The sequence below is a fragment of the Polyodon spathula genome, chromosome 1 (genome assembly GCF_017654505.1).
Source record: "Polyodon spathula isolate WHYD16114869_AA chromosome 1, ASM1765450v1, whole genome shotgun sequence".
Lineage (NCBI taxonomy): Eukaryota > Metazoa > Chordata > Actinopteri > Acipenseriformes > Polyodontidae > Polyodon > Polyodon spathula.
In genome coordinates this window covers 96,964,231-96,987,114 of record NC_054534.1, presented here as the reverse complement: position 1 = coordinate 96,987,114, position 22,884 = coordinate 96,964,231, and the positions used below count along the sequence as shown (strand labels likewise).

The 22,884-nt window shown below is 37.3% G+C and overlaps 1 protein-coding gene across 4 annotated transcripts in view; it reads left to right on the top strand.

Annotated features, from left to right (window-relative positions):
• LOC121324863 (actin filament-associated protein 1-like) overlaps positions 1-22,884 on the top strand; it is a 99,962-nt gene that overhangs the window by 46,572 nt on the left and 30,506 nt on the right. For 2 of the 4 annotated variants that reach the window (XM_041267084.1, XM_041267079.1), the window contains exons 2-3: positions 11,793-11,921; positions 12,657-12,739. In XM_041267084.1, coding sequence (XP_041123018.1) covers positions 11,793-11,921; positions 12,657-12,739 — 212 coding nt within the window. Of the gene's footprint in view, positions 1-5,438; positions 5,806-11,792; positions 11,922-12,656; positions 12,740-22,884 lie in introns of those variants that run through there. The other 2 variants (XM_041267074.1, XM_041267090.1) reach the window with 2 other exon arrangements.

Sequence of the window (22,884 nt, the reverse complement as noted above, 5' to 3'; positions counted from 1 at the left end):
GCAAACACTGTTGCAGCAGCAAAGGTCATTCAAAATGATCTAGACAAGATTCAGAACTGGGCAGATACATGGCAAATGACATTTAATAGAGAAAAGTGTAAGGTACTGCACGCAGGAAATAAAAATGTACATTATAAATATCATATGGGAGATATTGAAATTGGAGAAGGAATCTATGAAAAAGACCTAGGAGTTTTTGTTGACTCAGAAATGTCTTCATCTAGGCAATGTGGGGAAGCTATAAAAAAGGCTAACAAGATGCTCGGATACATTGTGAAAAGTGTTGAATTTAAATCAAGGGAAGTAATGTTAAAACTGTACAATGCACTTGTAAGACCTCATCTTGAATATTGTGTGCAGTTCTGGTCACCTCGCTATAAAAAAGATATTGCTGCTCTAGAAAGAGTGCAAAGAAGAGCGACCAGAATTATTCCGGGCTTTAAAAGGCATGTCATATGCAGACAGGCTAAAAGAATTGAATCTGTTCAGTCTTGAACAAAGAAGACTACGTGGCGACCTAATTCAAGCATTCAAAATTCTAAAAGGTATTGACAGTGTCGACCCAAGGGACTTTTTCAGCCTGAAAAAAGAAACAAGGACCAGGGGTCACAAATGGAGTTTAGAAAAAGGGGCATTCAGAACAGAAAATAGGAGACACTTTTTTACACAGAGAATTGTGAGGGTCTGGAATCAACTCCCCAGTAATGTTGTTGAAGCTGACACCCTGGGATCCTTCAAGAAGCTGCTTGATGAGATTCTGGGATCAATAAGCTACTAACAACCAAACGAGCAAGATGGGCCGAATGGCCTCCTCTCGTTTGTAAACTTTCTTATGTTCTTATGTTCTTATACTGAGCTGACAGAGGTTCAGATCATAAAAAATCTGGCTGTATTTCTATTGAATGATGACTCCTCCCTGGGCCTTTCTCTACACCAGAGCAGGATACTTCTGGCAGGGTTAACTGCAGCCAAGAAATCCATTTTACGGCTTTGGATAGACCCTACTCCTCCTGTGATTGCTACCTGGCTCTCGGACTTTAGAAGCATTGTTTTTTTGGAATGCTCCACAGCCAGGATTAATAAGGCACATCTGACAACTATACAGGCATGGAGTGCAACTGCTGCCGATTTGGCTACGCTGATGTTTAAATGACATGGGCTTCCCTTCCATTACCTTCATACTAGCTTCTATTTTTGGTATGTAATTTTATTTTTAGATAACAATATTGTAGTGACTTTTTCTTAGTTATTTTTTTAATCGGCAGGCATTGGCAATGTTGTAAATAGTTAATTTTATTATTATTTTTTTATGCCTAGTTTATTTTATTATTATTTTTTTATGCTTTGTTTATGTTATTAAAAAAACAAAAACAAAAAAACAGTTGATCACAAAAAAGGTTGTGTGTCAGTGGGAACTAAGTAAGAGTTTTGTTTTTTGACAAGATTGCATTGTATTGTACACCCTCAAGAATAAAGTGAAGGTATTATTACTTTTTATATGTACTGGTTAACAAGGATACAGTATGCAAAGTTGGAAAGTAGATCTACCATTTTTAATAATAACAGTTAAATCCACTAAAATACAGCCCTGTAGATATCAGAACACAGGCGTGTAGGCTACACTTACAGAACAATAATAATAATAATAATAATAATAATAATAATAATAATAATAATAATAATAATAATAAAATGTTTTTTAAAATTAACAATACAAGCAATAAGTATCATCAAAAATAATTTATTGTTTAATCTCAAACTTGTAGGTTGTCAGTACAACAAAACGTGTTAAAATACACAGAGGTTTGTATCTGGCCTACTTTCAGCATGCTTACAATTATCAAAACTTTTAATAACGTAATAACTGCATTAAACAAATATGCATTACATGTAGGCCTACCTTAAATTACATGTTCTATTACTTATTATTATTATTATTATTATTATTATTATTATTATTATTATTATTATTATTATTATTATTTATTAATCCTGAGAATCACTTTCATCGCTGTCGCTTACTAACAGTTCATTACGCTCAGGTGCCTCCTCATCTTCCTCAGCTTCAATGGCAGTGACAGAGACCCAGCGTTTAATAGAGACCCAGCATTTTTTGTTACAATATTTGCCAGCAGCCCTGGCGCTTATTGAGACCCGGCAATTATTTGAAGTTTTACAGTACTCATTTTAGAAAATAAAAAAGTATCTTGATTAAACCTACACATGTTTATTCAAGATGCTTTTTTTTATTTTTTAAGGTGTGTATTATAACAATAAACCAGATAATTAAGTAAGTGTTTAGTAGTCAATTCATGTGTTTATTTCTTTCAGTTTAAAAACCATGTCCCGTCCCAAAGTGTTCTGGAATTATCGGGCCAGGCGGCAACAAAAACAGGAACAAAATAAACTGGCACAAGAGCCAGAATAAAATGTTAAAACAAAAGAATAAATCACATGTAGGGTGAGCATTAGCTTTTTACCACGGCTACAACGCAATAATAACAAAAATCACAGCACAAACTCCTCTAACAAACAAAAGCTTTCTGGTTCCTGTTATACATGTGGCTACTCCCCAATTAGCATAAATTATGGTCACACCTGTGATTGCTGGCAGGGATAGATTTAACCCTATCCCTGCCAACATTACATTTCCACACACACACACCATTTACATCAGCAGGGCAACTGTCCTACCACAGTTCCACTTCTGTAGAGCAGTTTGGTTCTACAGTGTTGTAGTGTGGTGTAGATTAGTGTAGTTAAAATGTTACAGCCTATTATGGCTTTGTGGAAAGAGGAAATGAGCGTTCATGGGGAGGGTAGAAGATCCCTTGTTTCAAAGCAGTTACTTTGATCTTAGTTGGCTTGCTTATACATCCTATAGGTCACAGCTTACTAGTAAAGCCTGACCTGTCTGCAGTTGCCATACAATGAGACTGTAAACAACAATTAAGGGAACATTTTAAAACATAGTTTTGGGGCAACAGAACTAAGAACAATTTCAAAATTGATAAAGCCTGGGGGGAGAATGCATTTGAGGCTGTTTAAAGTTTAGGAGCAAGTTGACTGTTAGACATGCTAAGGGAAAAAATAAATAAAATAAAAACACATTTATACCACCAGCCTAATACTCATATTCCGTAAGCGAGTCAATACTATTGACTGATACCAAAACCTAGAGCTTGCCTATGTATTCCTTTCAAACCCATTAACATTAGAATTTTCTCAGAAGAAAAACATCTGAACCAGATTAAAAATAGAATGCTTTGTATTTACAAACAAGTGCTAACAAGTTGTCATTTTTTGTGAATGATCTTATTATTTAGATACAGGTATAAACAGGAATGCAGTCTAAAAACGGGCAGTGGTGATTTGCTTTTCACATGAATTTCATTCAGTACAAAGTGTTTCACAAATTTAATAAAGCAAGCAGAGATAACATTGTATGATTTACTGTAGAAGTAAAGCTCAAAAGAGCTGCTTAAAACAGGCCACACCTGCTTTTCATCATTACAGATGCAAAAACCAAAAGTGAGAAAGTTGAGAGTAGGGAGAAAATGTTTAATGGTGCTTATTACTTTTCTTTTGCTATGAATTCACTCAGCCCTTCAATGTACAGGTTTAATAAATCAAATTGGTTTAAAGCATGCCATAAGGCACATTAGATGCCTGGAATAGCACATGGCACTAAAACAAAAGACATTGCACATCATGGATGACATGACATCATATTGCACATATTTATCGTGTTTAGTTTCAAGTAATTTGCATTACTGTGTACAACACTGAGGTTAACAGAAATGAGAAGCATGGTTAATTAAAAGTAGTGATCATAATACAATGATCAGGCTAAAGAGTGGGTGCCAGTTGCAATTGCTTGTTAGTGCAGAACCCAGCTTTTACAACATACGTCCCAGTACATTCAGGTACTCTTAATCTGTCTCTTTTCTTTAAGCGATACTGGACTGCAAAGTATTGAAAATGCTGTTTTCATTTTAGAATTTTTTCACTTTCTTTTTTGGTCACTGTTTTCAAAACAATTGCCTGTGTGAAATTTTCGAAGGTCAATGGATTTGTTTTGTCAACAGGTTGTTTCCATTGGTTTGTTCTGATCTGAATTCTTGACGTTGAACTGTACAATCTAAGGGTAAAAAAAATCTATTAATTCAATTGATACTAATTCACTTCTATACTGTAGTTTTAATATATGATGCTACTTTTTTCACACTCTTTATTAAGAGGTTAAAAGGGGCTTTGATTTTACTGAGTGTTGTCATTAATACAGAAGCTGTTAAACGTCCTTGATTCTATCAACAGCCACCTGCTGCCAATTAAATAGTGATCTTACAAGAGACTAGTGTGTACTACTGGATTGTAAAACTGCTTTGTCTATGCTTAATTGGCTGTTGTTTATACAGTTGTGTGTCACATGGGTTTTTTAATGTACAATATGATCACGGTTAGCCTTGGGGTCTGCCAAAAAACTACTTGGGAGGTGCCTGAGGAAAAGCAAAACATTGTCCCGAAGTTCATATGGGGAGATTCGTAAGTTGTACATTACATTGATTCTGTTTTAGACCATTATAATTTCCCAGTTGATTTCAGAAATTTTGGAAGGTTATTTATTATATGAGTTAATTTTTAATCACATATTATGGATTGCAGTAAGACAGGCTGAACATGGGATTTACTTTGTTTTAATATTGTAGTTTGTTGAATTAAATTTGATCACATATATGAAACAATGTTACATACATATAACAAAAAGGTTCCTCATACAGACAAAAAGCAGACACTAAACATCTGGGAAAATTGTCATATTCTGAGACGGTAATAATAGCAAATTCATGACCAAAAATCCAAGAGACAAAAGTAAACTTGTACACTATAAAGGGAGCCCCTTGCTTATATTTAAAATCAGTGTCAAGCTTGCCAATTTCTTTCTCCAAATATCTTTTTTTTTATCGTTTTTTTTTTTTTTTTTAACTGAGCAGTGTTTAGTCTTGAAAATGGGCAGAATCTTGGAAAATAGTTGCGGGAATTTCAGCATTTGCCCATTTTTGCAAAGAAGGTTGGCTTCTAAAGTAGTCACTTAATGTGTTTCCAAACCATTACTTAAAGGTATCTACCCTTGCCTATTGATTTTGCAAAGAGAGCAAGCAAAGGGGAATATCACTGTGTCCTTGTGTTTGTTCTTAGCCCCTGCAGCACTTCTGTCTGTCATGACATGCTTTGTTCTTCAGCTGCAGACATGCACATAACTATTGCCCTCTAATAGGAAAAGGAGGGGGTATGGGGGGACTTGCTCTTGCATAGTGCAGGCTGTGCCTTAATTACCTTTCATTACCATAAGTTGCCAATTCCCTCCTCCCTGAGGGTGGCTACTAGCTCTAGCTGGGCCCCATCTGCCATTGGGAGCTGGAGGGTTGGGCAGGCAGTGTGGTTTTACTGTACCTAAAAGCAGATTTTGAGAGCCCTGCCTCTCTAAGCTCTACAGATTTTGCAAGGCAGGGCAAGCCTACTGCTTGTCCGTCTGTTATAGTGGTGAGATAGTGCAGGAGTATGGAACAAGAGTCTCCCTGTTGAGAAGAAACCATGCAGACGGTCCCTTGAGTGCCTTTGAGAACCTGAGACACACCGGTAGACAGTTAGTGTAATCTGTGGATTTATACAGTGCTGGTCTGAAACTGTTCTTGGGAAAAACTGGGAGTTAATAACATTCAGCAGAACTGCTTCAGAGAGCTAAGTGATTTGATGCGTTTGACTGCAAGATGCGTACAGACATGATTCCGTTTCCTTCAAGGGGTAAGCTGCATATTTGTTAACAGGAGATAAGGATCAGTGGGTCATGAAAAAGCTTATATATTTATATTGTAATATATTAACCAGCTGTGTTGCTGGAGGGAGAACAGTATTGTTCATTGAGTTCTGCAAATGCATATAGATTGCTACTGGAAGTCTAAGTTTGAATATACATCATAAATGATTTTACTTTGAATGTCCCTTTTGTAATGTTAAGCTGATAGTTTTTAAAACACACTGTCAGTTCCAAAGCTTGTTACTGTATGAATGCAGGATTTGCTTTTCAAGATGCAATTACTTTGCCACATGTTGGATAGAAGTGGCTCTAAGTCGGGGGTCCTTTGGTTTGGACTAAACAGGAACTACAGTACTTTATAGTTGTGTCTCCAGCGTTCCTTTGGAAAAACTACAGTATCTTGTGATGTACTGTATGCTTCAGAAAAGGAGATGAAAGCGTGACGTGAGGTTTAGAGCTAAACAAACCTTTTGGCAAAATTGCTCACTTAATAAGTACTGTTATTTAGAGACTTGATTCAAGGTCTTAATTCTACTTGTCACTTTCTCAGCTAGCGTTCTAACTGGACTAGAGTAAATATTGTGGGCACTATTGTTTACTTGTGCAATTAAAAAAAAAAAAAAAAAAAAAAAAAATACAATGAGTAGGTTTGTGTGTTCTATGAAATGCTAAAGAGTCTGTTGCTCGTACTAAAGTAGAGGTGCAGTAGATGTGAAATATGCTACAGTCTCATGATTTGACCTTTTTTATTTTCTTGGCATGCTGTGTCAGACCATGTCCCTGTGGGGGGGGGGGGGGGTGGAATCCTTTTAAACAGTGCTGACTGAGTAAGATTTTTTTTCTTCTTTGTTGTTTAATGTTGTTTTAAGTCAGTCGTTTTGGCTTAAGTAGGAAGCAGAGAGGATACTTTATAAATGTAACCCAGAGAGTTTGTAATTTTTGGATGGGACTATATCACATTCTTCATATAAGAAACATAACTGGAGCACTATATTCTTGAAATGGCTCTATGGGGATTAGAGGAAAGTAAAGGCTTGTTTGCAAAGAGTGCTTCTACTGTATTGCTCCAGGGTCTTTACTGGAATCATTAGGGCTGTGGTTAGCGCTATCTGTGGTAATTACACTGTGCAGAGCAACCTGAGATCCCCCTCCACTCTGCATAACTGGAGAATAGGAAATAGTCTTGTATGTGCTGCAAATCATAATCACCGGACTGTGTTAACTAGGTACTGGACACCATAGAGCTTTTGGCACAGCTGCATTTCTTATTTACAATATAGCTTTATATGCAAATATTATGAGGTTTTTTTTCTTCTTTTCTTATAATTGTCTGTTTTGTTTTAAGATACCTTTTTATACCATAATTAATTTTCAAATAATAATACAGTAAATAAATCTTGTGTGATGTGTTTAGCCCACCTGCTGGATTATCGTGGTATCTGTTCAGCAGCTACAATAGTCATTTTAAGTAACTTATCCAGAAAACAAAACAGGCTTTTAAGAAAACCTACATGTTCTTTACCAAAAGCTCCATTATATCCCCTGCACTGACTATGTCTTGTATTAATCAGCACTAGTCCATTTTAATGTCACTCTTGATAATATATCCTGAAGGGGGCTCTGCAGATTGATATTTTTTTTGATGTTGCATGAGTTTTGACACTGTTCTTGTCTTAGAGATTTTATGCTATCTATATTTCCAAGATATTTAATCTCTAATTTCTGTTTTATATCCTGTTATGTATGTTCTCTACCATTCTACAGCATGCTTTTCTGTTTAGATATTTTTTGATTAACAGGTCGAGTAGCTTCCTCTTTTTCATAACTTGTCATATTTTTTTTAAGCTCGAACTACTTGAGCTATACTGTCTCACAACTTCTATCCCTAAATATCCCTCAACTAAAGCATTAGCTACTGCTAGGTAAAATTCACCTTTAACAAGTGGTTAAAAATGGACATTTAAAGGTAAATACATTTCTAAGCAGAAAGGACAGTAGAGAATGATAAGGAACACTAACCGGTTGGAAATTTGAACACGTAGATGTGTAAAGCGTCCCTTTTAAAAACCACCTTAGTACTGTCAGCACTTGTGCTGTAATTGCTTGTTGAGTGGGTTTAAGGTTTAATACTCAAGACATCATGCAGGTTTACAGTCATGTTGGTACTAATTGGTTCTGGCCAGGCAATTGCCACAGAGCTGTCCTGGCACCAGGCATGCACAACCCTTACAGTGCATGACATGACCACTTGCACACCAAGGCTTAATGAGAAATACAATATTTATTTAGTGCAACTGTTTTTGTCAGATACTGTAGTCTGTGTCTGTTATTCTTCCTCTCATTTCTGGCCTCATCCACTTTGCTTCAAAATGTTGAAATTACCATTGAAAGAATGCACAAACCTTTTCTGGTTCAAAAGCTTCATTATTAGCATGCCATGCTGTGTATTTTACTTGGTCAGAAAACACTGAACTATGTACAGTTATGTAGCTGAAAATCTGGAAGCTGAAATCCAACAGATTGACTCCTAACCCTTAACCCAGCCATACCCAGCTCATACTCAAACTAGGAGAGCTTATCAAAACAGCCCCAAACAGGATTTAAACAGGCACATTAACTTCTAGTGTAGGAAAGGATTTTGGATGCTGGAGAAAGACTTTAAAAAAGTGGTACATTTGGGTGCTAATAAAGGGAGACAAGCAAGTCCCGTCCCGTCCCCCCCCCCCCACTGTCCCAGGTCCATGCTTCAAATCTGTCCTGAATGCAACTGTGGCCAGTGTGATTGTTCCCAACATTAACAGCTCTGTCTTTGGTAGAGTCCATGAGGAATGCCACCCTGCCTGAGTCAAACCATGTATGTTCTATGTGTGACATTACAGCACATGTTTGAGGTACATTATGAACCATGAAATATACTATTAAGGAAAACATTTTTCTGCAGACAAACAAATTAAGGCACTTTCTTTCTACTGGCGGGGCAGAACTGCTCTTGACAATCTAGGTCTTCTCCAACCTTGCGCATGCAATGAGGCACTAGTCTAAGACTAAGTCTGTTACTTCAGAGTCAGGAAGCCCACGCCAACTCAAATAACATTAGTGGCACTGAGACAAGCAGTCTTTGAGGGTCATTGGAGAGACACTGGAGCAAAAGCACAAGTCTTTGACATTTGAGTACAGAGTTTTAGGTGACTTGAAGGCACAAGTGCTGTAGCCCTATTAGGGCTGCTTAGGGGCTCTGTTTTTGGTGACAGCCCAGCTGCAGCACCTTCAAACACAATCTCTCAATATATATATATATATATATAATATATCTTATTATATATATATAATATAGATATATATATATAATATATATATTTATATAGTCTGCTTGTATGAGACCAGAGATCTGAGATGGTGTTCTTAAAGGTCATCATCTGGGGATTTGGCTCAAGAATAAGCACTGAGAAGTCTTGAATGCAGACACACCTGCATAGTTTACAGCCATGTTCTCACATCTTCATCTGGTTAACAAAGCAGCTGAGTAGATTTTTTAAAACTAGATGAGCTTTGCACCAAAAATTATCAGGTGAGAGAAGCCTACTTGTCAGTTGAAATCAGGATCCTATTAGGATCTGTTTTAAAGAAACTTTATCCCTCTGGTAAATACAGCTTGAGATTTATATTTATAAATCCCAAAAGGTACAATACAACACTACTATACCAGTATAGCGCTATGTTAGTTGGTAGACAGGCACATTTATATTTTAATGTTATATTTATAGTTTGTACACTGTGTACTAGATTGTTTGACTGAAGAGCACCATAACCAAGAAAGCAATGCATAAGACTTAATAAACTCTGGTAGAAGAATGAAGCTTTAAAAAGTTTTAAATCTGAAGTCACATGTTGAACCCTTTTACCTTACTGGTACTGTACTGTGAGCGTGGAACAATAGAAACATTCATTGAGCAGTGGGTTTCAAAAGGATGTAAAATGTCCTGCACTATGCATTTGTGCAACTTATATACTTCCAGTCACCTCACAAGAATGTCTCCCCACCTAAGCGGTCTGTGTTGTTGTTACATGTTTGACGTGCTGTTTGTTGTGTATCCAGTGTTCCTTTGGAAATGCTGCCGGCCTCTGTGATCAGAAGTAGTGGCTTGTCTTTTGTTGTTTGTCTCTTAAGGAGCAGTGATGGTGTTTGAGTGAGGGTGGTCTATTCTATCACTCTATGGCATCAGAAGCCACAGTTTATTATTACAGTACTGTAGGCCTTTTTTGTAGGCTAGTTTGTTGTTTTATTTTAGATCTGGAAATATTGGCTAGACTGCAGCAGGCATGGGTTCCCTCCAGTGGTTAAACCAGAAATGAGACTCACCCATGTGATAATCACTTCATCCCTTAAAATACCCTTCATGTGTGCAGCTATCTTTAAAAGAACTAAACATTGATTCAGTTTTGAAGCTGTCTGTTTGAAGATGTTTTAATGGTATTTCTATAAAATATTGCGTTGTCATGACTTATCATTTTTTTATATATTTTAGTGGCAGACTGAGGATATTTTGTTTGTATTGGCTAAACCATTGCAATAAACTTCAAAAGGCAACCCTAGTGTGTGTTCCTAGCCATCTTTTAGAATACCAGAGCATTACCAGAAACACTATGACATGGAACAACTCATGCACTGTGGCTTTGATATGGTCAATATTGATATGTAGCATTGTCCTACAATGAATTGGTATTGTACTGTACATTAGTATTTCAAATATGTTACTGTGATACCATAATAAGCACCATAGCCCATGCCAATAAAGCTGCTCATGAGCTACCATTCTGGGCCTCACCCTCAATCAATGCATTCAGCTTTCTGCATCTGATTCCCCAATCATTTACCTTGTAATTAAGTTTGGTGGCTTGGCAGACTTAGGAACTTAAGTGACTTGTGTAATATGATTCCCTAAGACTGTGCTGCGTGCTGGTATTATTAAGGATTATCCCCTGGCTGTCAGTCTTAAGTTTGTATGTCCTTTTCTGACAAGGTACCCCCCCCCCCCCTGTGCATATTAAGTTTTGTATTTTGTATTTGTTGTATTATTATTTAAAAACGTATTGTTTAATTTGTATAAACTACAATGTTTTGTTATTGTTGTTTTTGCAACATGGACAGGGTTAAAAGTCCCCATCCATGCAAACCCCATGCAGAATGTGACCCTCTCCAGATTGATTCATTTATTACTAATTTGGAAACGGTTACATGTATATAAACCTGCAACTTTGGCTGATCAAGGCTGGAGTGTTCAAGAGTGGAGAACAGGAATAAGAGAAGGTACAAAAATAAATATAAAGAAACATTTGCTACTTGTGTTGGTACAACACGAGCACAATACTTGTTTTAGTTATTTCTTGTCTGTGTATTTGTTTTGGCCAACATGCCGTTTGTTTTTTTAGAAGTGTTTTTGTTTATTCAACCTTTTTATTTTGGTATTTTAATTAATAAATACCACGCATCAGCGCTTTGCATACCCCGCAGTCCTGACTGTCTGTGCTTCTTCAGAATCTGACGTCACCACACAAGCCACCATGCCACACTTTTATATCACATTGTTTGTATGTAGCTTTTAAGATACAGCAACTGTGGTTCTTGGGGGAACAAAGCTCATTATGTTTGAAAATAAACATTACTGTAAATAATCCGTTGAGCAAAGTTGAGGCTTGTCTTTTAGACTAGGGCTTATATTTCCTCTATGGGGAACTGTAGGCAAATTGCAGTCCACTATATTATTTCCTTGTGGTCTCACACAGTTTTTATGTAGATAGATGTTGCTGATTGGCTTTTGTCATATTGTAGGTCAGCTGATAAATGCTTTTTTCGTATTTCTGTCAGTTGACCCATTCCTCTTTTGATAATCTACTATAAAATGAATGTAGTCAAACAAATGTGCTGAGGTATGGCTGTGAGGTGTGCTCTAAAATGCATATCTTTGTGTTTCAGCAATGGAGGAGTTAGTGGTGGAGCTGCGCCTCTTCCTGGAGCTCCTCGACCGTGAGTACCTGAGTGCCACTGTGAGAGAGAAGAAGGCTCTGATCACAAACATTCTTCACAGGATACAGGCAACAAAAGGTCAGTGCTACCTTGCTGTGCGAAGTTGATATTTTACTCTTGGTAAAACTGAGGGACTGAGTCACCTCAACGTGCTACAGTGCCCCCTACTGGCGAGGCACCCACTGAGCTCAAGCTGACATCCACATGCCTGACCTTTATTCTCCAGGGACTGGAGACTTCCTTGCTGTCAAGATCCCTGGTGGAAAGAGGCATGCCGGTGGGATCGGAGGACACCCACTGACCTAGAGTTCTCCTCGGGTTTTATGGGGAACATAACTGGACTTACATATTGGGGAGAAAAACAGAGTTAAAAAAATTGGGCACTCAAAAACCAAAAATAAACAAATAAATGAATAAATAAATAAATAAAAAGCACCTGCTCTAGGGATTCAATTCCATTCACATTTTTAGCTGTGGCTTGAGATTTACTCATCCATTGGTAAAGTGGTATGTGCATTCCTATGCAGAAGGTATTTGGCTCCTTCTATACATGTGGGCCTCATTAGCCCAACCAATCAAAGTCCAGAAGTAATAACCCACATATAACAAAAGCTTGCACGGATATTTGGTAATTTATTCCACATGCTGAGAAAGGAGTTTACGAAAGCTACATCTTGGCAACTGTTTTGTCTTGTAATGTGCATGGCCATATGTTTTTAGATGCTATTCTATATTTGTTATAGTACTGAGAACTGTAATCTGTGATTCATGTCCTTGGGTCTTTCTACCTTCATTGCTTTGTTAATACCACAGAACCCTTACACAAGACTGAGATGCATAGCAGCCTGCCAGCTCCACCCCAGATGCCCCTGCCAGAAATCCCTCATCAATGGCTGGTAAGATCTGTTGAACACCCGGCTGTGCTACTCAATTACAGGGTATTCATTAAAATTACTGATATTAATGAAACTTGACGCACCTGTAACTTTCAGTTTTGTAGCTTGTAGTTTTGAAGTACAGGTAAGTAGTACTATCAGCTTTTTCTCCGGATGAATAATAAAACGTAAAACATTTCTGTTAAGTCACCCTTTGATTGATCAATTCTACAAATCTTCTAACTAAAAGTGGCTGTGTGGATTTGAAGAGAAGGGGAGTGTGGTGCTGATATTTGTTGATTTACAAATCCACAGTTTGTGCTAGGATTCCACAGAAAGCTGTTGATTTATCAACAAAACCACAGTCAGAACAATTCAACAGAAAAGTGAATACCATTTTATTATATTATTTCAGCAATTGGTTAATTATAGTATTACACATTTCAAGTGTACCACTTAGAAAATGGCTTGCAATTTCAATTTAGCATATTGTTTGCTAAAAGTAATACAATGATACATTAACATAATGTAAAAAATAAAATAAAAAAAAGTTTTCATAATTACAAATTCATCTCCACATAAACACCCCCCTTATAATTTTTATTTCACATATAGTGCCTATAGAAAATCTAGACCGACATTCAAAATGTTCACCTTTTGTTGCCTTATAGCCTGGAATTAAAATGCTTTTTTTTTTATATATACTCAATCTACCCCACAATTTCCAAGTGAAAAAAATATGCTAGACATTTGTAGAAATTAATTAAAAATAAAAACTGAAATAGCTTGGTCCACCCTCCTTGTAATAGCAATCCTTAATTAGCTCAGGTGTAACCAATCGCCTTCAAAATCACACACCAAGTTATGTGGCCTCCAACTGTGTGGCATTGTAGTGATTCACATGATTTCAGGTTAAATTTAGAAGTTCCTATAGGTTCCCTCTACTAGGTAGTGCATTTTAAAGCAAAGACTCAACCATGAGCACTAAGGCGCTTTCAAAACACACAGATCAGGGGATGGGTATAAAAAAATTTCAAAGGCCTTGATTATCCTTTGGGGCACGGTCAAGACGATTATTAAGAAGTGGAAGTGTATGGCACCACCAAGACCCTGCCTAGATCAGACCCTACCTCCAAACTGGATGACCGAGCAAGCAGACTGATCAGAGAGGCTACCAAGAGGCCAATGGCAACTTTTCAAGAAGTACAGGCTTTTATGGCCAAGACTGGTCAAAATGTGCATGTGACAACAATATCCCAAGCACTTCACAAATCTGGCCTGTATGGTAGAGTGGCAAGAAGGAAGCCATTACTCAAGAAAGGCCACCTTGCATCCCATTTGAAATATGCAAAAAAACACTCAGGAGATTCTATAGCCATGTGACAAAAAGTTTTGTGGTCTGATGAAACTAAAATGGAACTTTTTGGCCTAAATGCAAAGCGTTATGTTTGACGCAAATCCAACACAGCGCATCACCCAAAGAACACCATCCCTACTGTGAAGCATGGTGGTGGCAGCATCATGTTATGGGGATGTTTCTCATCAGCAGGGACTGGAACACTTGTCAGGATAGAAGGGAAAATGAATGGAGCAAAGTACAGAGAAGCCCTTGAGGAAAACTTGCTGCCCTCTGCAAGAAAGCTGGAACTGGGATGGAAGTTCACCTTTCAGCATGACAATGACCTAAAGCACACAGTCAAAGCTACACTGGAGTGGCTAAGGAACAAAAAGGTAAATGTCCTTGAGTGGCTCAGTCAGAGCCCCGACCTAAATCCAATCAAAACTTTGTGGCATTACTTGAAGATTGCTGTCCATCAACGATCCCCAAGGAACTTGACAGAGCTTGAACAGTTTTGTAAAGTCAAATTTTGCCAAATCTAGGTGTGCAAAGTTGGTTGAGACCTATCCCAACAGATTCACAGCTGAAATTGCTATCAAAGGTGCTTCCACCAATAATTAACTCAGGGGGTAGAGACTATCCAAATATTATCTTTCATTTTTGTATTTTTAATATATAATATTTTTCTCAATAAATTTTTTTTTCCCCTTAAAAGTGTGGAGTATGGTGTGTAGATAAGTGGAAAAGAATCCTAATTTAAATGCATGAAACTCTGAGGCACTGACACAACAAAATGTGAAAAAAAGTTCAAGGGGGTGTAGACTTTCTATAGGCACTGTATCTAAATACCTGTCATGAAGACAGCACTGTCGTTAAAGTGAATCATCTAGAATTAATTAACTTACCTAGAATCTAAATTAAGATTCGAAACATTGTAAAGAAAGTCTAAAAATAATATGGTCAAGGTACACGATGTCTAAAACATAGGATGAGATACTATAGACTATATTATATATATATATATATATATATATATATATATATATATATATATTATCTATATATCGCGACATTAGTCATATGTATATATATATATAGCTTTTATATACAAAAGTATTGCAAAGCACTGTACAGTACATAGCAGACAAAGAATAAACCACAGTACATTTGCATAGCATGTCACACATACAATTGCCATAGTCAGATCATTTAAATAACAGTATACACATAATAATACAAAATTATCAATTTCAAAGTTACATTAAAACCCACTAAGATAAGAAAGCCTTCGTCAATTCAAGATCGGATCACTGTAGTGCTATGTTTGCAAGTCTTCTGAATGTACCTCAGCTTGCTAAATAGAAAGCAGCAAGTGTCTTAACTCTGGCTGGGACCTTCTTCAGAACTTATCACTCCCTATGCCTCTGCTTGTACTTTGAGATCTCAGGATTCAGATTCCTTTGTTTTGTACTCCCCATGTTCTGAAAGAAGTCACCTAAAGCTGGGCCACTGTTCAATGCCTGCATCAAGGGTGCTATACCAAATTAAGTTTGTATTGTATTGTAATATAAGCTATCCTGAAGATTAAATGCCAAGTTTCACTTTGCTGTATCCCTTGCTTGCATTGTATACAATGTTCCTTAATCTATCATTCTCTCTCCCTTATATATCTAAGACTAATATACATGCTACTGTTATGCCTTGTAATTGGAAACATCCTGTCTTGGCACATTCTGAGATCCTTTGTTTTTCCTGGAATACTGGGGATCTTATAATTTCATAACTGCAATTACAGTTTATTAATGTTCCAGTTTCTCCCCAGGCTTACTTTTTAAAGGAATTCATTTTATAAATATATACTTTAAAATTCTTGTCTTGCAGCAGCAGTGGGAATTCATGTCAGTGGGTTGGTTACTTTAGCCTTGGGTTGCCAAATTGTAGGATCTTGTCTGCCAGACAAAATTGATTGGGTTGCACAGTGGACAAGTGTCCAATTTTTTACTAAAAGCCACAAATGGAAATGTAGATATTATAGGAGACACGTGGTGCTGGGAATTGACAGAGCAAGAAATACTAACTAAATGTAATCCATAGGAAATGTTATTATGAATGCAGATCTTAGTCATACCACTTTTCATTTGACCGAGCTGTTGGTCAAGACAGTGTGGCAGTAAATACATTTCTAAATTGAAGTAGTAGTTGGTTTGGTGGTGCCTGCCAACTTGAAGAATTATAAAATTGGGTTTGGATACAAATGAAGCTATCTTTTCTTTTTACAAATTGTACTTATTCTTGAATCAATGGAGGTATGCTTATCAAAATCTATGAAGAGACTATTTCATTGCTTTATTTCTAATAACTCCAGCATTCCATTTCAAGAGGTTGCGCAAAGGAACGCACAGATGGGATATATGATATTTCAGTTGTGTGAATGGTTTCACTCTGGTCTATGAAGGCCAAGGGGTGCTTTTAAAAAGTCACAAAAAATGATACAAAATAAACCTACAAGAATACATTATTTTTAGATAAGTATTATTTGATAACCATACCAAGTTTAAGGGTGTGCAAAAATCAATTTTTAGTCCAAACAATATTATGCAATCCTTTTTTTGTTGTTTGTAGTTGTATACTTGTTTGGAACATGCAGATATGTCAAGGAGGATATAGAAGTAAATGTTGCTGCTGCCTCCTGCTATGAAATCACTTCCTGTGCAGTAGCTCAGTTTCACGCCAGTGATCTAACCGCAGTCAGGCCTTGAGACCTACAACACAGGAAGTGCATACTGCAGCATTGTACTTGGACGACTGGTATAAATTGGTAAACACTTGTTTTAAGGAGTTAAATTATCTATTGCTCTATCTAGCTATTTATCTATAAAAACATTTTAAGAATGAGCCAAAAGTACTCATCTCAACCTCCTAAACAATGGGGGCTCCAAACTGCATGCATGACAAGCCCAGTTTGAGTGTTTAGAATAGCAGCTCTATGGGGATTCAGATGGATTCCATCTGTGTTGATATTGGCTGGGCTTGTCCACCCGCCCAGCTGTGCTGACTAACCAGCACTCTAAAGGGATCTGACTCTGACAAGCACCATTTGTGTTTCATTTCCTCCTTCATTGGGTTCTGGCAAACTTTTAGACAAATAAAATGACCTTTATTATGGGCTTTGTTGGATTTTTTTTTAAAATTTTAAGCAGAGAAGACTGCTTTTTAAACCTCTTATTCTTTCCCAATAAAATCTGTGCTTTTGTCGTGCTCAGTGGTAATTGGAATATGAATATAAATGAAGTGGTTTCTTTTGAAATTTGAAATAGATCTGTTATTTTAATTTACTATTGTTATTTCAATACATTACTTCTCTGACTTTAACATACATTCTTAATCAGATTGTGAACAACTCAAGTGAATTCAGCCTACAGTACATCATCACTCTTATTGAACAGGGGGCAGGGGGGGGGGGGGGGGGGGGGGTCCATCCAATGTAGGAAAGATAGTGTGGAGAGTCCCAACAACAGCCAATAATGTATGGTAAAAATCTAAGAAATGTTTTTTTTTTTTTTTTTAAACTAGTTCTCGCTATGCACTCTCTCCTTGGAATTCATACATTTTAAGTGCCTAATGTATTTTTCAGAGATGGTAGTGTTTGAAAACCCTGCTGTAGTTAAGCCGGCACTTGCTACCGAACCAGAAGCAGTGGTAACAGGCTGGGGGAGTCTGCAGCTGTTTCACTACCTCCCACCCTTCTTAACAGGTGTTATGAAGCAGTGGTGTCTTAGGGACCCCACTTGTTACAATTACAGATGTTGGCCACATATTCTAAACAAATGTGACCATTATATGTTGTAGAACACAAACTTTTTCAGTGGTTCTGTCTTCTACTGCTCTAATATTGAGCTGTTATCATGTTTCTTTATATATGTGCTAACCTGACTGAGCATCCTTTGAGCTTGCCTTGATAATCCTAACTGCCTGAACAGACTTCCTCACTCCATTCAAGTCATGTGACCTTGGTACCCTGCTAGCCTCACCTACTCTACATAAAGAGAGACAGATAGTGGGTGGAGCCAGCAGAATGGAAAGGTCCCATTTCACATTACTTGAAAAAAATGAGGAAGTCTGTTTAATTCCCAGTTTAAAGCAAGCTCAGGCCCAGGCAAAGCAAATTATGACAACTCAAAATTGACACTTTTTATTATACCAGTTCCATCTTTGTTTGAGCAAAAGCTTCTGTGTGTGTGTGTGTGTGTGTGTGTGTGTGTGTGTGTGTGTGTGTGTGTGTGTGTGTGTGTGTGTGTGTATATATATATATATATATATATATATATATATATATATATGTATATATTCACAATTAAAAATCTAATTAAAAGCCTACTTATTTGAACCTTGGGGGTCCATGAATCCAGTTCAGAAAACACAACAGAACACATTTTTTAATGCAGAATTATCATGGATAACAAAACATTGTGTTCATTTTCTGATTAATAGATCAAAGAATAAGAACAAATATGTTCATGACTTAAGCATAAATACCATGCACCACTGTTTCAGGAATCGATCAAGGTTAAAGGTCAAAGGGCTGTTGGCAGGGAAACAGCATTCACGCTGTGCATAGTTCTGATTAGGCAGCAACCCGGCAGCTTGCAAAAATTCAAAGTTTAAAATTGACCATGGATCGATTTTTGATCAATTGAAAAAGTGAATCTACACAACAAGAAGAGAATACAGATGTAAAGCATCAGAAAAAGGTGAGAATATATGCAGACGAGTATTTGAAATTTGTATTCTTGCAAAACATGTTGGCCCCGAAATAGAACATTTATCTCAATGTGTTATTTGTTCAGCCATGCTAACCAATGAGTGTATGAAGCCGTCAAAATGAATCTGACATCTGGAAATGAAACATCTCACCCTTAAAAACAAAGCAGAGTATTTTAAAAATTGCAAGAAAGGTTTGGAAAGGCAGATAACACTGATGAGAGGTTTCAACTGTAGCTCCAGTGAACTGAAAGCTTCCTATCAAGTAACTCTTCGCTTTGCAAAGCGCAAAAACTGAATTTGATTGGAGAAGATGTTTTGTCTGCAGTAGTACATATTTGCAATACTATGCTTGGGGAGAAAATTGAGACATTTACTGTTCTGTGTGAAAAAATGGGAGCCCATCACGGGTCACTTCTTTTTCATTCAGAAGTAAGGTTGCGGTGCTGTTCTGGGGCCTGTTTCATAAAAGTCTGCGATTGCGATGAGGTTGCGAGGACACAGAGGTCGGCTGTTGGAAAACATGGATTGAGAATTGATTAGGGGTTTGCTACGCATGTGGACTAGCAGAGCTATACTGGTGTTCTTTTCTGAAAAGAGACTAATATTGCAGATAGCAGACTGTTTGGTTCAAATTGCATGTACTGCTAACCACTGATAGAGACGATGGGTCTACAAACTGCCCAACAATGACTGTAAGCTAATGAGATAACAATGCTGTGGACTAGAAGGGAACAGGCTCTAGACTTCAGAGAGATCAAAAGAGATAATCCCACTGGCATCAATGGGGGTCGCAAGGAGATAACAAAAGGCAGATGTATGGACCTTTTGTCTCCAGGAGTGTGAAGAATGCACTGAGTTCAGAGGTTGTCACACTAGACCACACACACAGACACACACACATTAACACTCACACAATAAATTAAATTACCTTGACCATTGGTTAATGTCAGAGAAAGGGGAGGTGGACCATCTATACAGAAGGGTATTTAATGTCACGCAAGCATTGTAATTTTGAGTTCTGTATGTCCTGTACCTGGGACCAGACTCCCTGCATATTTCAATAAACCTGGCAACTGATTGAAGAAAAGGACTCTGTGCATTTTCTTGAATCTACTTACTCACCATCTATTTTTTAAGTACTTCATCGGCGCTGCATGCTTTTCATAAAGCACTTTGCAAGTGTCGTCGCCTGCGCTCACCCTTTTTTGTGATCAGCGATGAGTGAAATCACTAACTCGGTAATCCATTTTAAGGCACAATGACCGATTAGGTAAATACACAGTAGCAGGGTGGCAAAGGAAAACAATATTTTTAAGAACAAAAAAATGATACAATTATTGAAATGGAGCTGGTCGATACATCCATTCTATTTGGCAAGTTTTCTGGAAGTTTTAGTGATGAAGAAAAAAAATGTTGCAAATGATCACTGATGCAGTAAACACTGTTGGGGAGGAGCAAAGAGCAGTGTCCAAAATAAGAAAGAAATGGATAAATCTAGCAAACAGAACGAAATTAAAAGAAGGGAGACGAAAAAGATTTAAAGTTGATTGAGGAAAACCAAAGTACCTCACTGTTGACAAGAGATTTGGAGCTGTGAAAAGTGGCAGGCTGTACTTTGATGTTCAACACATACATAATGAAAGCCCTTCAGCTGTGTAGAAAATTAATCAACGCTGTGTAGCAAACATGTTTAAAGAAAAAGTACTTTAAACATGTTTACAACAAAAAAAATCTGTGTCTGCTTTTCTGAAAATATATTGAAAATGGTCTTTTGGACGAAATGTATATAGCCAGCTAAGTACACTTGCTACCTTGACACTTTTATCAGTCTTTAAGGGCATGTCTGATAATCAAGCTGCGTTTAGCCTCACTATTTTAACGTGTGGGGCAGGTAATAACATGCAGGTGCTGCTGCAACAAAGCTTCGTTATTTGGGGGTCTGGTGGGATTTTATCTAGTGAGAAGGAGGCGCTTGTCACTATTTTTGTCACTTGAGTTTGGTCCATTTTATTTATTTGTATCATGTTTGTGTGTTATTTAACTTTATTGTTCACGTTTAATTTTATTATTATTATTATTATTATTATTATTATTATTATTATTATTATTATTCACGCAATAGTTGCTGCATGGCATTGCCGCCAGTTTACAGCAATGCAATCTTCCCAATAATGCTATAACTGAGTAAAGTACTTTTGATATATGATTGTATTTAACAAAGAAACCGTGTTTGTTTTTACAACTTGACCTGGCCTCAGTTACTGATATTTTCCACCCGCATAACTTTGGGTCACATGTCATTAAATGCATAATTTTGTTTCGTAATTATTTAAATCTTTTTGTAAAAAAAAGTATACTGTGTGTGGTGGTTATATAATACAGAGACAAGTTCATATTGTCATCAGAATGTTTTACATGAGAAAACCGTTCAATAAAGTGTACAGTTCCACAGCGAGCTAATAGTATGAGCACCGTGGTATGTCATAAAACAGGATCTGCGATGGAAATTGCTTCTTGCACCTGCTGTCTGGCAGTCGCGGGTTTCTAGTGAAAATCTGCAACGTCGCAGCCCTGCGAAAGTTTTGTGAAACACAAATTGGAACCTGTGAGGAGTCTGCAATGGCCATTCCGTGAAAATCGCTTTCATGAAACAGGCCCCTGAACCGCATTTTTGAATTGCGCGCTGAAGTACGTGAATTTAGACAACCATTTACAGATGGAACTTGCAGCTAATTTCAGCGACACTGAATGGGTATTAAAGCTGGCATATCTTGCAGATTTATTTGGAGAACTGAACAGAGTTCATCTATCGATGCAAGGTCACAGTGCCAATATCATACAGTAGTATGACAAACAGGAAGCTTTTTGTAAGAAAGCAATTAAATGTCGAGAGCGGGTGGAACAGGGGGTTATTTCTATGTTCCTTGTCAGTGGAGGAACTCTGTGAAAACTTTGGCCATGAGCATTGCAGTGAAACATTATTTGTGCCCATCTCACAGCCCTGCTGCAGCAATTTCATGAATCAGGAATGAAGTAAGGAATGGCAGCTGGTTATGCAGGTCCATCTGTTACAAAGAAGAATATAGTTACACAGATTTGTAGATGAGTGTGGTGTTTTTTGAGTTTTATGTGTGTGTGAGTGATTGAAAACTCACTGCAGCCTATTCACAAGAGTAATCCCCCTGCCAGCACTCCCATCTTGTGGCACTTAGGAGACTGGATGCACTAAAAAGCAAAGAACTTTGGCGCAGTCAGTCATTGTACTGCCAGTTACGGCCTTGTTAACAATGTTCACCTGGGTAGAGTGCCGAGGAATGCAAACTGGGCAAAGCTTCTAAGACTAGTACAAGAAGCCACCCCCTGTTTTCAATAGAAATAACAAGCTCAACATTTTTACTATATATAGGGGGAGGGGGTCTTTATAAATAGATACTGCCACTCTTAAAAACATATTATTAAAAAGTTATCCATGCTTATTTTGAAACTGTAGAATCTTGTAAGATGCCTTTTCCTTTAAACCACCAGCACAATCTTTACCCCAGGGTGGAGTTGTTTTTGCTGAGGGGTATGAAAATATTTTTTAATCTGATGAAGTCGGACTTAGATTTCATTACACAATGGCCTATTCATGCAGCGCCCACAGTAGATCTTACCAGGGAGTATTGGACTGGTGCCATGACGATTTAAACAAGCAGGCTGTATTAAGAAAGGCCCTGTTATTTTTCTGACGGATATTCCTCTTACAGGACAATGTGGATTTAGGTTATGTTTTTTCAGAAGCCTATAACAAAGGTATAAGAAACTTGTGTAGTCTGTTCATCAGAAACACAATAACACAATATTGTTAAACCAATATGCTCACTGTTCTCTGAATTTTCAATTACTGAATCAATACATATAAAACATGATACTCTCCATAAAAAAAAAAAAAAATGGACAGCCCAGCTGTTAACAAGATTGTTTTATGGCAATGGTTGCCCTATTATATTTCTGTTCACATTTCCAAGTGAAAATGCAGAACCTGCTTTTCTATTAAAATTTGTATTTCACAAAATAGTATAAA